The sequence below is a fragment of the Chionomys nivalis genome, chromosome 3 (assembly GCF_950005125.1).
Source record: "Chionomys nivalis chromosome 3, mChiNiv1.1, whole genome shotgun sequence".
Lineage (NCBI taxonomy): Eukaryota > Metazoa > Chordata > Mammalia > Rodentia > Cricetidae > Chionomys > Chionomys nivalis.
This window is the reverse complement of record NC_080088.1, coordinates 96,585,826-96,602,168: the sequence shown is the minus strand read 5'-3', so window position 1 is coordinate 96,602,168 and position 16,343 is coordinate 96,585,826. Positions and strand designations below refer to the sequence as shown.

Sequence of the window (16,343 nt, the reverse complement as noted above, 5' to 3'; positions counted from 1 at the left end):
TGTATGAAGATATACAGTATGTGGGAAAATGAGGTTTTTGGTGTGAGCTGCATGCAGATGAGAGGTAATAGAGCCAAGACAGTCTTCGGGGTCTTAAAGTCACAGCACAGAATTTAAACTTAACTTCAAAGGCAGCAGCAACCAGGCAGGATAGTGATGGCACTGCCTTTGGAGAGGGGCTAGAAATGCAGCTCAGTGACAGACTGTTTATCTAGTGAGAAAAGCTCTGGGTTCCATCCCCAATAGTACAACTTAATTCACAAAGTTCTTGTATCAGTGGACTGGCTTGGGGATTTATTAGTCTATATTGCCTTCCCACAAGCATGAAGGCCCAAATTCAATCCCAAGAGCCCATGTGAAAAGCCAGACATGGTGGACAGTGCCAGGAAGGCAGAGACAGAAGGACCCCCTGGGGCTCAGCAGCCAGCCTAGCCTTGGAGGCAGAGGGCCTATTGAGAGACCCTGTCTCAGAAAACAAAGTAGGTTTTAGGAGATAGCACAGCTGGGAGAGTGCTTGTTATAGAAGCACAAGGGCCATGTTTCTTCCCCAGCACTCACATAAAAACCCAGGTATGTGGCATGCACTTGTAATTCCAGTGCTGGAGGCAAAGACAGGCAGATCTGCTGGGCAGCCACTCTAGACAGTAACTGAGCTCCAGCTTCAGTGAGAGACCTTATTTCCAAACAGAAAGTAGGGAGGCTAGAGAAATGGCTAAGTGGGTAAGAGCACTTGAAGCTCTTCCAGAAGATTTTTCCTTATAGCCACCTAAGGTACTGGGGCACGCACACGTGCATGCATACACACACACACACACACACACACACACACACACACGGGAGATTGCTATACTGAAGAACAACACCTAAGGTTGGCTTCTAGGCTCCCTGTACACATGCATATGCTCCTACACACACACATACACACACACACACTTTTTAAAAAATCTATTTATTTATTTATTATGTATACAATATTCTGTCTGTGTGTATGCCTGCAGGCCAGAAGAGGACACCAGACCCCATTCAGATGGTTGTGAGCCACCATGTGGTTGCTGGGAATTGAACTCAGGACATTTAGAAGAGCAGGCAATGCTCTTAACCTCTGAGCCATCTCTCCAGTCCCCCCCCCCGCCCCATTTTTTAGGTTATAGTGGAACACACCTATTACCCTGCGTTCAGGAGGCAAAAGCAAGAGAACCTTGAGTTTGACGCCAGCCTAAGCTACAGAGATATGTGGGGAGAAACAGGGTCTGGGAATAGCTATGGGGTGACTCCAGGGGAGACTCACGGCAGAAGCTGCTGTTCCTCCAGATAGGTGGCTTGAGCCCCTGTTTCTGGCAGGCATCCTGGAAGGACTGCAGAGCCTCACAGAGGGCACGGAAGAGTTCTCTGAATTCACAGAAGTTGTTCATACATCCCAGCAGGAAGGGCTTAAGGGATACCCGGGAAGCACACTGGGCCCAGGTAGGACCCTGGAGAGCAGTCTGGCAGTTCGCTTGGGCTTTCTCGAAGTCAGTGGGCCTGCAGTTTCCGTTCATGATCTCCTGTTGTTCCACTTGGATAATCTGCTCTTCGATTTTCTGGCAACTAGAAGGGGAAAAGCAAGGGCTCAGAAGAGCTGGGCATGGTGATGGATGCTGTGATCCCAGTACTTGGAAGAGGGGAGGCTGGAGGATCAGAAGTTCAAAGTCGAGGCTAGTGAGAAAGTTCAGCAGGTAAAGCACTTGCCACCAAGCCTCAGGACCTGAGCTTAATCCTTGGAACTTACATAACAGAAAGGGAGAGAATGGATTTATATAAATTGTCCTCTGACTTCCACACATGCACCATGGCATGTGTACACACACAAATACAATTCATAAAATTAAAAGAAAATGTTTTAAGTTGCTCAAGGAGGCTGGAGAGATGACTCAGTGGTTAAGAACTTGTTGCTCTTGCAGAGGAGCCAGGTTCAGTTCCCAGTACCCACACGATAGTTGACAAGCATTCATAACTCCAGTTTCAGGGGATCCAGTGTCCTCTTCTGATCACAGTGGGCACCAGGAACACATATGGTACACAGACACACCTACAGGCAAAACACTTACACACATAAAATACAAGAAAAATCTTAAAAAACAAAAAGTTGCTGGGCAGTGGTGGTGCATGCCTTTGATCTCAGCGCTTGGGAGGCAGAGGCAGGCGGATCTCTGTGAGTTCAAGGACATCCTGGTCTACAGAGTGAGCTCTAGGACAACCAGGGCTATGAAAATCAACCTTGAAAGAAAGTTAGTTGTTCAAGGTCATCTTTAGCAAAAGTGTGTTTAAGACTGTCGTGTACTATGTAAGATTCTGCCTTAAACACACACACGCCATATATAACCAATAACAATAAATTTAAAATGGAAGTTGGGAATGTAGTTGCAGGGTAGGGTCCTTGCCTTGCATGTCTGAGGTCCCCAGTACTGCAAAAATAAAAGAAGCTAAGTATGGTGGTGCATGCTTGCAATCCTAGTGCTCAGGAAGCAATGGCAAGAGGATGTTGGTGAGTTCAAAGCTAACCTGGTCAATTTATTAAGTCCCAGGTCAGCCAGCGCTACAAAACGAGACCCTGTACTGAAAGGGCAGAAGGAAAAAAAGGAAGCTGAAAGGAATGGAAAGAAGGAAGAAGGGAAAGAAGAAAAGAAGAGGCAGAAATTAAGAACAGGTGGCCAGACTTAGAAGACCATTACTTTGGGTCGATGTGCTTATCTTTCCAGCTATCCATGAACTCCTGCTCATCCTGGGCTAGTTCATCATTGGATGTCATGAGTTCATCCTCTTCCTCACCATTGAAATTCCCACACACACCGCAGACCTGGGAGGGCAGAGAGGAGTAGGTTTTCAGGGCTTTTTTTTTTTTTGGGTAGAAAGGTTTTTCTTTTTCTTATTTTGGTGCTGGGGGTGAAACTCAGGGCTTCAGGCAGATATTCTACCACTGAGCTACAGACCTCATTGCCTTTTCATTATTTTAACTTTTATTCTTTGGAAACAGAGTCTTCTGTACCCTAGGCTAGCCTCAAACTTGATGTGTAGCTGAGGATGACTTTAAATTATTGATCTTTCTGCCTCCAGCTCCTAAGCGGTGGAATTACAGGCTTGTACTACTATGCATAGCTTATGCATTGAAGGAATGGACCCAGGGCTTCCTGGATAGTAGACAGGCACTCTTCCAAAAGAAGTAAACTTATGCCTTCTAATATCTGAGACAGGGTCTCTCTGTGTTATCCTCTCAGGTGCAAGGATTGGAGATGTGTGGCCAAAATGCCAGGTGCTAAGAGCATTTTCCCTTGATGCATACTTGCCATCTATAAATAGACAGGAACACTTGGCCTTCTCCCTCTACTCTGGAGAGTGACCTCTTTGGTATGTTCGAATGGGGTACCAGTCTATCCCCCAAAAAGTCACCTCCCCACCAACACAGCCAGTTGTTTTCCTTCTCACCTTTCCATTAGAGGATGCAGGGATTTTGATATCTAAGAAATTGTTGCTCTCAAATTTGACTTGAACTTCATCCTTAATTGTGACAATGGTATACACGTCTTCGGTCGTGATGCTGACTCCTGGGATCTGGGTCGTGGCAGGAAGGGTGACCAATGTATCATTGATCTAAAGAGGAAGACAGAACCATGAATAGATGAAGAAACCAGAAGCCTCTCCTTCCAGACTTTGCTCCTCCTCCCACCCACTGTACCTAGCTCACCAGGACTGAATGGCGCTTTTGCAGAGTGACTCGGAAGCTGAAGATGTCAATGTATAGCTGATAGACACTAAAGGTCTTGGGTTTGGTGCGGGTATGCTGGTCAGCCTTGGCACTGATGGTGAAGAAAGGCAGGTTCATGCTGGGGTGGCAGACTTTGACCATGATGTAAGTACACATGTCTTGGATAGGATGGCTATGGCCATCAAAGCTCACGATCTGGGAATCCTCTGAGATATGACACTCTCCCATCTCTGTGGAGAAAGAGGTGGATGAGGGATCATTCCAAGATCCCTAGGAACACAGTTCATCCTTCTCTCTGGTCCAGGCTAGAGAGACCCAAGAGAGCAGGGATCACATTAAAGAAAAGAATCAATGGGCAGGTAAGGTGTGTGACTCATGCTGCTGGGGACTTGTGCCATGTGTGGTAGTTTGAATGTAAGTGACCCCCATAAGCTCAGAGTGGCTTTATTAGGAGGTATAGCCTTGTTAGAGGAAGTGTGTCTCTGGGGGGGAGCGGGTAGGTTTTGAAGTCTCCTTTGCTCAAACTACACTCAGTGCGACAGACAGTTCACTTCCTATTGCCTGCAGACGAAGATGTAGAACTTTCAGTTCCTCCTGCATCACGATTGCCTGAATGTCATCCGCCATGAAGATAATGAACAAAACCTCTGAACTGTAAGCTAACCCAATGAAGTGTTCTCCTTATAAGAGTTGCTTTGGTCATGGTGTCTCTTTGCAGTGACTGAAACCCTAAGACACCATGGGAGAGCAGGTGTGGGCCAGTGAGATGAGGGAACAGGTAAGGACACTTGCAGCCAAGTCTGAAAACTCAACTTTGATTCCCAGAACCCACGTGGTGGAACAAGAGAACTGATCAACATAAGCTGTCCTCCATGTGCACAGGTTCCTGCTGACTTCGCCACACAAAATAAGTAATAAATGTATTTTTTTTAAAATATTTATTTATTTATTATGTATACAATGTTCTGTATGTGTGTACGCCTGCAGGCCAGAAGAGGGCACCAGACCTCATTACAGATGGTTGTGAGCCACCATGTGGTTGCTGGGAATTGAACTCAGGACCTTTGGAAGAGCAGGCAGTGCTCTTAACCGCTGAGCTATCTCTCCAGCCCCAATAAATGTATTTTTTAAAAAATTAAAGAAAGAGCTAGGTATGGTAGGAGACATGCCTAAAATCCCAATACTTGGGAGGTAGACAGAGGAAGATCAGAAGTTCAAGACCAGCCTAGGGTAGGGGAGAGGGAATGGCAGTGTGAGTTCTGCTACAGGTCCTTCAGATATAGTCAAGCTACGTCAGACTCAGCACAACAGGGGATGTAGGGAGGAAGGTGGAGGACTTGGAAAGCCGCTCCTAGTGACTGAGGGTTCCCTTGCAGCATGCCCTGCTTACCTGCAGCACAGCGCAGCAGCCCATTCTGGCGCAAGCACACATGGTTGGGCTCACAGGCCGTTTGGCTGCAGGTGACGTTGCTGTGGACTGAGCACGTGCAGAGGGTGGTGCAGGTCTTCTCTGTGTACCAGCTCTCCCCCAACTGTGGGGCATGGCCAATCCAAAAGGGTAACTGCATTTGGTCCCTTCCCTTCCCCCATCTTTCTCCCTTCCTTCCCTCCCTCCTTCCCTTCTCCTTACTCTTTCCTTCCCTCCCTCCCTCCTTTCATTTTCTCCATTTTCCTCCTCTTCCCCAACCCCTGTTCTCCTTCTATCTGTCCATCTATATTTTCTATGCAACAGAGTCTCACTATGTAGCCCAGGTTGTCCTTGAGTTCACGACCCTTCTGCCTCAGCCTTCCCCAACACTTGGGTTTAGATCTCTTATTTTTCTCAGTCTCTCAGTATCTAGCCTATGTCCTCATCCCCACTCTGTCCGGTCCCACTTTTTCTTGCACTCTGAGGCTTCCACTTCCTCTTGCCTCCCCATACCCACATGAAGCCAGAAAGGGAGACCATCCCTGCCATATGGCCTCTCACCGGGTGGTAGGAGCCGCCCTGGTCACTGCAGCCACACTGTCTGAGGGGCACACAGGTAGTTCCACTCAGGATGTGGCCTGTCTGGCATTCACAGCCCTCGACACAGGGCAGGGTTGGACAGTCTCTTGGGCTGCTTAGGGTGAGGCAGGTGGCTGGGCAGGGGTTGGCACATGGGTTATAGCTGCTCCTGGGTGGGCACCTCAGAGCTAAGAAGAACACAAATGTTAAGAACGGCAGAATGGCATTGCTAGCTCCTGACTTCGGAGTGACAGTCCCTGGGAAGGTTCACTGATGAGTGAGGAACCCTAGTCCATCTGGGGGATAGATTTTTAAATCTTTTTCTGTTTTTGAGGCAGGGTCTCATGTAGCCCCAGCTAGTCTTGAATTTGATTTGTAATCAAGTATGCTCTTGAATTCCTGATCCTTTTGCCTCCATCTCCCCTGTTCTAGGATTAGAACCATGCCTTATTTTATTGATTAACTGGCTGACCAGTACAGGGTTTGGTTCTGTAGCTCAAACTGACCTCATAATCCTCTTTATTCAGTCTCTTGATTTTAGGGTTGCAAGCACGGACTACCACACATGGCTCTCATGACTCTACAATGAACTATTATGTAGGCTTCCAACGGGAATGTGACCTGGGCATGGCAGGCAGGACACACCTAAAGCCCGCGCTCAGGAGGTTGACGCACTGCTGTGAGTTCAAGGTCAGCATGAGCTACGTGACACCTGTCTGAAATCCTACCTTTCTCCTCAACCATGATGAGTGCCCTGGTATGTGCCACAACATGGATGAACCTGGAAAATCACGCTAAGTGAAAGAAGTTAGTTACCATAGGACACGTACTATATGATTCCTTGTGTGTGCAAATGTTCACACGTGTGTGGATATATGTGTGGGGATGGGTGTGTATGGGCCAGGATGTTAAAGGTAAAGCCTAACTTCCGGTATCATTTCTCAGGTGCTGTCTACTTTTTTTTTTTTTTTTTTTGAGAGAGAGAAACAGACAGACATGCACAAAGAGAGGGGGAGAGAGAGAGGGAAGACAAAAAGAGAAAGGGGAGAGATAAAGAGAAAGGTTATAAACTATGCAGTCCCCACTGGCCTGGAACTCCCTAAATAGCCCAGGCTGACCTTGAACTCCTGACCTTCCTGCCTCCACCGTTCAAGTGCTAGGATTACAGGCACGAACCACCACTCCTATTCTTACAGGAAGCAGAGACAGGGGGCTGAGGTGGGGGACGGAGTGTTAACAGGTCAGACTTCCAGCTGGGAAAGAAAAGGTTCGGGTGACGGATGGTGGTAGAGATTGATGGCTGGAGAACAAAGTGAATGCCCTTCTTACCACTCAATTTTTTTTATTTGTACACTTAAAAATGCCCAAAATGGTTTGGACATTTTATACAAATGGTGTCACATACAATCCTTTGTGGCTTCTCTAGTAAGCAGAGTTTTCAACATTCATCCCTGTTAGCTAATATTTCTTTCTTTTTCCAGCCACATAATTGTAGGAATGTGTCCTATTCTGTCTACCCACTGCACAGCAGATAAGACATCTGAATTGTTCCCAATCGTTTTTGCTCTTGGTCTGGTCTTGCTAGATAGCACAGGCTGGCCTCCAACCACCCTTCCCCCACCTCTGCCTCCCACGTACAGGGATCACAGGGAAGCACCTAGCCCAGACTTGCGTCCACTTGTTGGCTGCGATGAAAGGTGTTATAGACCTCGGTGGATGAATTGTGGTTCAAATAAGCTGTTGTCCTCAGCACGCATGCCAGACTGGATTGCCAGGTCAGGTGATAAATCTACTTTAATTATTTTTAGGAACTGCCATACTGTTTTCCCCAAATGGCTAAAATGGGGATTTAACTCCACGGTAGTGGGCTGCCCAGTATACACAAAGCCCTGGGCTTGATCCTTAGCACTACGAAAAGGGAAAAGGAGGCTGTAAATCTCAAATCCCAGCAGGCAAGAGGGTGGGGTTTTTTTTTGGGGGGGGGGGGTTCAAGACAAGCTTTCTCTGTAGCTTTGGAGCCTGTCCTGGAACTAGCCCTTGTAGACCAGGCTGGCCTCAAACTCACAGAGATCTGCCTGTCTCTGCCCGGCAAGAGGGTGTTTTGAGAACACTCTAGACTGTACAGAAGTTCAAGGCCAAGCTACTTACCAAGGCTCTGTCTCAGAAACCAAACAAACGGGATTGGAAAGATGGCTAAATGGGAGAAGTGCTTGCCAAGTAACTGCAAACTAGAATTGGGACCCCCAGCAACGGCATAGAAGCTGGGTGGGCGTGGCTGTCTACCTGTAATCCAACAATACAGAAGGCTGAGACAAGGGATCCCAGGGTCAAGCTGGCTAACTGGACTAGCCCATGAAAAAGTTCCAGGTTTATTGAGAGACCCTGCCTCAGCAAATAAAGTGGAGAAAGATCAAGGGAGACACCTGAGGTCAATCTCTCTCTCTCTTTCTCTTTCTCTTTCTCTCTCTCTCTCTCTCTCTCTCTCTCTCTCTCTCTCTCTCTCTCTCTCTCTCTCTCACACACACACACACACACACACACACAGACACGGGCATACATATCTGCATACATGTGTGCCCACACATGTAAAAATGAATACACAGGGGCCAGTAATGGATCAGAGAAAAAGTAAGTGTGCTTGCTGATAACCTGTTGACCTGAGTTTCATCACCAGGACCCTCACGACGGAAGGAGAGAACCAACTCCTGCAGTTGTTCTCCGACCTCCACATGCACACCATGGTTTGCACATACATGCACACGCAAAAGAAAGGAGTGCATATCCACATGCACACCACACACAAATACACAGTAAAACACCAACAAATCCAAACAGAAAACAAAATAAATTTAAAGCAATTTAAAGACTGCTTCTGGCCAGAAGGATGGCCCATGCCTTTAATTCCAGCACACAGGAGGGAGAAGGCAGGCAGATCTCTCCACCTGATCTATACATAGCCAATTTCAGGCAGCCAGGGTCCCACAGTGAGACCCTGTCTCAAGATTAATTAATTAATTAAAAATATTTTTTTTTTAGCCAGGCAGTGGTGGCACACGCCTTGAATCCCAGCACTAGGGAGGCGGAGGCAGGCAGATCTCTGTGAGTTCAAGGCCAGCCTGGTCTACAAGAGCTAGTTCCAGGACAGACTCCAAAGCTACAGAGAAACCCTGTCTCGAAAAACCAAAAAAAAAAAAAAAAAATCAGACAGAGTCAAACATGGTTGGTATACACCTGTAATTCCAGCTCCCTTTCACCTACACATCAAGTTGGAGGCCAGCCTAGGTTCAATGAGATCCTGAAATCCTGCTTCAAAAAAGGGGGGAGGGCATGGGGGAGGGAGGCTCTGGCACTGTAAGACAGAGCCAAGCTGAGAGAGGCAGAATGGGGAAGAGAAGAGAACTTCCTGTGGGTGTGGATGCAGGCTGAGGAGCAGAGCTGAGGGATGAGAGAGGATGGGGTTCTCAGGATTCACTAAGGGTGTAGGAGCTAGAGGGGGATCACTCACGGCAGAAGGTGCTGTTGCGCCAGGTAATCACTTGGCCAGCTTGGGCACACAACGATGCATAGGCCTGCAGGGAGCGGCACAGGGCCAGGGTGTCTCCTTTGGTCCCACACTGGCCATATACACAACTGGAGAAGCTGGCCTGCGGGGGCACTGCCTCGTGGCAATTGGAGAAAGGTCCTGGAGGACAAGACAAGGTAAAGGAGAGGAGAGTGAGCCCTGTGAGCAAGCTGGGCCTTGAGGCTTCTGTATAGCTGGTTTAGGGGATGCACGTGTATCTGTGTGTGTGCGTAAATGCATGCATAGACCAGAGGACAACCTCATTCCAGTCCTCAGGATTCATCCACCTTGGGGTTCAATTTTTATTACTGTTATTTCTATTATTATTACTGCGTGTCTATAATATGTTTGTATGGGCATATGTGCTGTGGCATGTGGAGGTCAGAAAACAACTATGTAGAGTTAGTTCTTTCCTTCCAAATTTACATAAATTCTGGGGACAAAACTCAAGTCAGAGCACGAACCTTTACCAGCTGAGCCATCTCACTGGTCCACCTCATCTATACTAATTGTGTGTGTGTGTGTGTGTGGTGTAGAGATACATGTGCCGTAGCACATATGTGAAGGTCAAGACCACCCACAGGAGTCAGTTCTCTCCTTCCACATGGATCACAGGGATCAAATTTGATGGCAGGCACCTGTGTCCTGCAAGTCGTCTTTCCAATCTTCCATCTTGCTTTTTGAGACACGGTCTATGATTGACCAGGCTGGAACACATCTAGTCAGCTAAGCTGGTTAGCCGTGAGCTCCAAGGATTCGCCTATCTCTGTTCTCTCAGCCCCGGGATTACACATGTGGACCAACATGCCTGGGCATTTTTATAAAAGTTATTATTATTGTTTTGTGAGGAAGGGGTATATATGCATGCCACAATACCCATGTGGAGGTTAGAATACAACTTTTTGTAGTTGGTTCTATGGGGATTCCAAGGATTGAACTCCGATCTTCAGGTTTGACGGTAAGTGCCTTTACTCTCTAAGCCATCTTTCCAGCCCCACATTCGGGTTTTGTATTTGGGTTCTAGGGATTGCAGTCAGGTCCTGTGCTTAAAACACAGGCACTTTCCAACTGCGCTATCTCCTCCGCTGTGCACAGCTAACTTCATGTCCACTTGCACCAAAGCCTGGATGTAGTTGGGCATGTAATCCCAGCACGTGGGAGAATGATGGAGGAGGAGCACCATGATTTTGAGGCCAGCTTGAGCTACATAGTGAGACTGAGCCCACCCTGGTCTGAAACAGGCCTTATCTGAAAAAACAAACATGGCCTAGAAATGTAGCTCAGTTGTGCTTGCCTGGTGCACCCTGGTTTTGATCCCCAGCACCACATGAACTGGATGTGATGGTGAACATCTGTGATCCCAAGCATTCAAGAGGTAGAGGCAGGAGGATCAGAAGTTCATTGCCATCCTTGGCTACACAGCAGGTTCAAGGCCAGCCTGCGACACACACACACACACACACACACACACACACACACACACACACACACGGGACCTTATCTCAAACCAAAAACAAAAACAAAAAAAACAAAACAACAATGGCAAAACCAGGAGCACTAGGAACCTGTGCTGAGAAGGCCTGCCGGTCATGGCTCCTAAGAGATAGATAGTCTGTACTCCTGCCGGCCTCCCTGCCTTTCCGTCTGCTGCTTCTCTGGCTTTATCCCATTGTGACCTATTCCACCTCTTGTCCAGGGCAGAGAACAAAGGGCACTGGGAGGAGACGCCTCTCACCAATAGGGTTCATCAAGATGGCGCATTTTTTAGTCCAGGCGTCGTCCATGCTGTTCTCTTGGCAGCGGGAGGACTTGCCCCCGACTACAAAGCAGCTGCATGAGGAGGAGAGGAGAGGTTAGAAAGGCTAGGTTTGAGGGAAAATTCTCCAAACTGTAGCTAAGCCATGGAGGGGGGAAATGGGAAGGAAACACATTGGCACCCTCAAGTGGGAAGGCCAGGGGACACATCAGGAAGGAAGAGGCTAGAGGCCAGCAGGGCTTCTCAAACCTCTGTGTCAAAGGCAAGCATGAGAAAAGTCAGCTGGCACAGGCCTGAGGAGCCAGAACCATTTTATTAAACTTTTTATATTTTTTTGAGACAGGGTCTCTCTACATAGCCCTGACAGTCCTGGAACTCACCATGAAGACCAAACTGGCTTCCAACACAAAGAGATCTACCTGCTTCTGCCTCCCAAATGCTGGGACTAAAGGCATGAGCCACATGCCTGGCTTGTTTACATTTTATTATTTACTCTTTAATATTTAGTTTATTATGTTTAATTACATGCGTGTGTGTCTGTGTGTGGATACATGCACATGAGTGCAGATGTCTGGAGAGGCCAGAAAAGGGCATCAGAACCCCTTTAGCTGTAGTTAAAGGTGTTTGTGAGCCACCATGTGTGTGCTGGGAACCAAACCTGGTCCAATGCAAAACAGGAAGCACTCTAAATGCTGAGCCACCCTCAGCCCTTTTCTGAGACAGGGTCTCATGTAGCCCAAAGTAGCTTGGAATTCACTATATTGCCCAGAATGACATCGAAGTACTGAGCCCCTGCCTCCATCTCCCACCTGCTGAAATTATAGTTATGGACCATCATGCTTGATTTACGTGGTGTTGGGGATGGAACCCAGGGCTTCATATATGCTAGTAGAGCACTTTCCCACTGGGTTACACCCAGTACTGTTGGAACTTTTTAGACTTGTGGTCTCAGGTCAGGAATGTGGCCCTAGCCATTGGCTATACATTTTTCTGTCATCGGCAAAGCCCTGAGTTCCATCTCTAGCACTGGAAGCTCAGAGAGGATGAAGAGCAGAATTGGCTGGATTCCAGGCAGTACGATGTACAGCACAGAGGAAACCCAGACAAAGGACACTCATTTGCAGACTTCCCCGCAGAAACTAGTTTCCCTAAGCCCAGCTCAAAGATGTCTAGGTCCCCCAAGTTCTGATCCCCATGTCCATCTTCCTATGCCCATTTTTCCCTAGGCCTAGCTTGCTCGCTAAGGCTCAGTCTTCACCAGACCTACCTCACCCAAGCACAATTCACCCAGGCTCAACTCACCTAGTCCCAGATCCCTACACCCAAACTCACCCAGGCTCAGAAGCTTCAAGTATTTTCCAAGCAGATCCCAGAAGAAGCGAGTCGCCTGCAGGCTTCCCATCTGGACGCAGATTGTCATCCAAACTGTTATTGTTGTAGTTCCCTAAGGAAGAGAGACGTCGTAGGGATGGCGTACGTTGCATAGGGTCACCCTTGAACTCACTAAGTAGCAGAGCTTCAGGTCCACCTAGTTCTGAGGCCACTTCCTTCCCAACTAGAAGAAGACACATTGCTTAACACCATATCAAAGCTAGCCCTTTGGTCTTTTTGCTTTTCTTTTAGATGACAAGGTCTATATATAGCAGTCTTGCCTTGAACTAACTGTAGCTAGGGATGGCCTTTCAGGTTCATCTCCAAGTCCTGGTATTATAGACATGTACTACCGCCTAGGTCATGCAGTCCTGGGATGAGACCCAAGACTCCCTGCATTTGAGGCAAGAGCTCTACCGATTGAGCTGCAACCCCATTCCACCTGCCATCTTTGTTCTGAAGCAGGTTTTTATGAAGCCCCGACTGCCCTTGAACTCACTGCCTGACAGAGGGTGGCCTCTACCTCCTGAGGACCATGGTTAGAGGCATGCACCATTACATCTGGAAACCCTTTCTTCTTTCCCTCTGGCTTCCCAGACACCTGCTTTGGGAGTGTCCTCAACTCATTCATTGGTTGACAAGTTCTGAGGACGCCGTGGAGACAAGGGGAGTGGGGGAGATTTCCCCAAGGGTCTTACCACACAGCCCACAGAGGAAGCCAGCGTATAAGGAAGGCACTGTCACCTCCACCAGGTGCTTTCCGTCATATCGAACCTGAAGCCCAAAGTTCGTGTAGAGCAGGACAAAGATGCCGCTCAACCTAATGGTCACCCGTCCTTTCAGAGGCCACACAGGTAGTGCCACCCGTTGGTTGTTCAGCTACAGAAATGGGCACAACATAGTAGAGAGAGTCAGAAACTTGGGACAAAGATGGGGCAAGTGGGTAAAAAATGGAGAACAGGATAGAAGGGTTTGGAGCTCAGCTCTTGGAGGTAGAAGCAGAGGAGGGGGTAGTAGTTCAAAGTTCTCCTCAGTTACATAGCAAGTTCTGGGCCAGTGTGGACACATGAGACCCTACCTCAAAATAACAACTGAAAGAAAAAGGAAGGAGAAAGAAGTCGGGTGGTGGTGTGGGGTTGCGGAGGCAACAGAAGACACATACCACGACCGTTCGACCTTTGAACAGGGAGACTTTGAGGTCGAAGACCTGCACGTGGACAGCTTTGACACTGGAGACTTCCAAGTTGCCGTCATGAACCTCGTTGGTGACACTCACTGCGAAGTTGTTGTCGTGAGCATTGGACCAGCAAGGCTGCGTCAGTACGTAAGTGCAGGTGCCCATAAAATGATGCAAAGCTCCATCAAATGTCAGGTAGTGGGGGTCACCTGAGGCAATGCAGGTGGCTGCACCTAGAGAAGAGAGGTCAGGCTTTGGCATCTCGTTGCCCCACACCCCAGAAGCCTTGAGTCAAGGCTGCCATCTTAGGGAGGCTGTCTTGAGGTGGTACACATCCTTGGATTTCAGTTCCTTCTAGGGAGAATTGTTGGATTGGCTCAGGAAGGTCAAGGAAGGAGAATACCTTCCTCAACTTCACGTTCTCAGCCCTTGAAGATGCTGATCCTACTTTGAAAGTTTGGATCTGGAATCCCAAAGACACATGTATGTGCCAGAATCTTGATTCTCCAGCTCAGTATTATTGGGAAATGGTAGAAACTTTAGGAGTGGAAGAAGGTTTGAGGTCAGTTGGGGGGATGTTGTTGAAGAGGATTGCACTTCTCCTTCCTTCACTCAAGTCCCAGCCATGATGCAAGGAATGTTTTGTTCTGCTGTTTCCCAACAGGATGTGCTGTCTAACTACAGGACCCAAAGCAACAAGATCAAATGATCACAGACTGAAACCTCCCAAACGGGGAGATCAAGGAAAACGTCCTCCTTGTCCTCCTCTTTTTTTCTCCTCCTTCCCCCTCCTTCCTTTTATTCAATAAAGCAGTGATATTTCCAAACCCATAAAAACTCAGGGAGATGGAACTGAGCATCACAGTGGACAGCCTTAAAACGTTGGGTTCTTCTGCCGTCATAGCTTCAAATGAGACCCTGACACACCGGGAAAGAGGGCGCCTCATGGCAAAATCGCCTCCACTAGATTGGCCTGTGAGTAAACTTTGGGGGCATTTCTGTGATTCTTAGCTGATGTACGAGGGTCTGGTCCCCTGGAAGCAGTACAGTCCCTAGGCAAGCAGTGCTAGGCTGTTGAAAACAGCTGAATTTGACTTTGGAAGAAGCCTGCGGCATTGCTTCTTCAGCTCCTGTTCTCCAGGTTCCTGCCTCGGCTTCCCTCAACGAAGGACTGTTAACCTGTAAGTTGAAATAATCCTCTTCCTCCCCAGGTTGTTTTGGTCCTGACCTCGGCATAGAAAGCAGAGGAGAACACTTTGAGAAAAGCCTTGCTTTTGTTTCATGAGGTTTTAAGGAAGTCTGAAAGCGCAATGCCAAATCAGAATTTTACAGCTAAATTGTACTCTTAACAGCTATTTCTCCCAGTTAGGGACTGATTTCCACAAAAACTGTTCTGCACATTGACTCCCCGGTATTGTCGGATGGCTGTAAGGTTTCAGTCTCCTGATAGGACGTGCAGTGATCATGCAACAACACAAACCAAGAAACCCTTTGCAAGTAAAGATTAATGTGACATTTAGGCCAAAGAAAACATCAACGTGGCCTTAAAAATATGAACTCTCCACAGAACGATCAACCAATTAAAAAATAAAAGAGGCCTAATTTTTTGAACTGCAAACTGCTGTATTACTCTTATTTCTGAAGGCAATAAATCAATAAAAATTCCCCCAGCAGAAGTCCTTAAACAAACTCAATGCTTACTTCTTATTTTTGTTTGTTTGTTTGGTGTTTGCTTTTGGTTATTTTGATGATGGTGGTTGTTTTGGGGTTTTTTGTTTTGTTTTGTTGTTTGTTTTTGTTTTTGGGTTGTTTTTTTTTTTTTTTTTGTTTTTGTTTTTCGAGACAGGGTTTCTCTGTAGCTTTGGAGTCTGTCCTAGAACTCACTCTGTATACCAGGCTGGCCTCAAACTCACAGAGATCCTCCGGCCTCTGTCACCCAAACACTGGAATTAAAGGTGTGCACCACCATCGCCTGGCAAAATGGTTTACTTCAGAAAGTATACATCATATCTGCTCCAAAGAATAAAGACACCCAGCTGGTTGCTGGTACACACCTTTAATCCCAGCACTTGTGAGGCAGAGGCAGATGGATCTCTGAGTTTGAGGCCAGCCTGGTATACAGAGCGAGTTCCAGGACAGCCAGGACTATACAGAGAAACCCTGACTCAAAAAAAAAAAAAAAATACAAAAGGATAAAGACAGACACAACAAAGAATACCTCACCAAGAATGTAGGCAGTAGTAGGAAGTAATGAATCAAATGTAGCCTAAGGAAATGGAAGGAAACACATTCTAAGACTGGAGAGTTTTTCCACAACTGGAAGAACAAACGTTATTTCTTGATACCCGGTGTTTCTCATTTCTTTCTTGAAACCTTGGTAAATGTTGGGGTGTCAACAGCGTCCATTAAACACAGTATTGAGATCTCTGCTCGCGTCCTCAGAGAGGGCTCGAACGTACTGGATCTCTGCCGAAGAGTCGGGCTCCAGGCCCCGCAGGTAACTCATCTTCTCGGAATTTTCTTCCCTCTCCCAGCGACCTCGGCTCTTCTCTTTCCTGCTTGAGTGTTCGCAGAAGATTTTCAGAAGACTCTTCCCCCGGCACTTCTGATGGATACTGTTGCCCGGAAGTACCTGTCGTGTTCCTCACGGGTTCTTCTCCCGGAAGTACCTGCCATGCTCCTCGCGGCTTCTCCCGGAAGTGCCTGTCGTGTTCCTCGCAGCTTCTTCTCCCGGATGTGCCTGTCACG

At 47.6% G+C, this 16,343-nt stretch overlaps 1 protein-coding gene across 1 annotated transcript in view; it reads right to left on the bottom strand.

The window, feature by feature from the left end:
* Positions 1–16,343, bottom strand: part of Zan (zonadhesin) — a 90,287-nt gene that overhangs the window by 47,553 nt on the left and 26,391 nt on the right. The window contains 11 exon segments of the mRNA XM_057764436.1: positions 1,289–1,587; positions 2,712–2,836; positions 3,463–3,627; positions 3,713–3,972; positions 5,133–5,274; positions 5,712–5,917; positions 9,235–9,411; positions 11,027–11,121; positions 12,380–12,491; positions 13,117–13,297; positions 13,581–13,828. Coding sequence (XP_057620419.1) covers positions 1,289–1,587; positions 2,712–2,836; positions 3,463–3,627; positions 3,713–3,972; positions 5,133–5,274; positions 5,712–5,917; positions 9,235–9,411; positions 11,027–11,121; positions 12,380–12,491; positions 13,117–13,297; positions 13,581–13,828 — 2,010 coding nt within the window.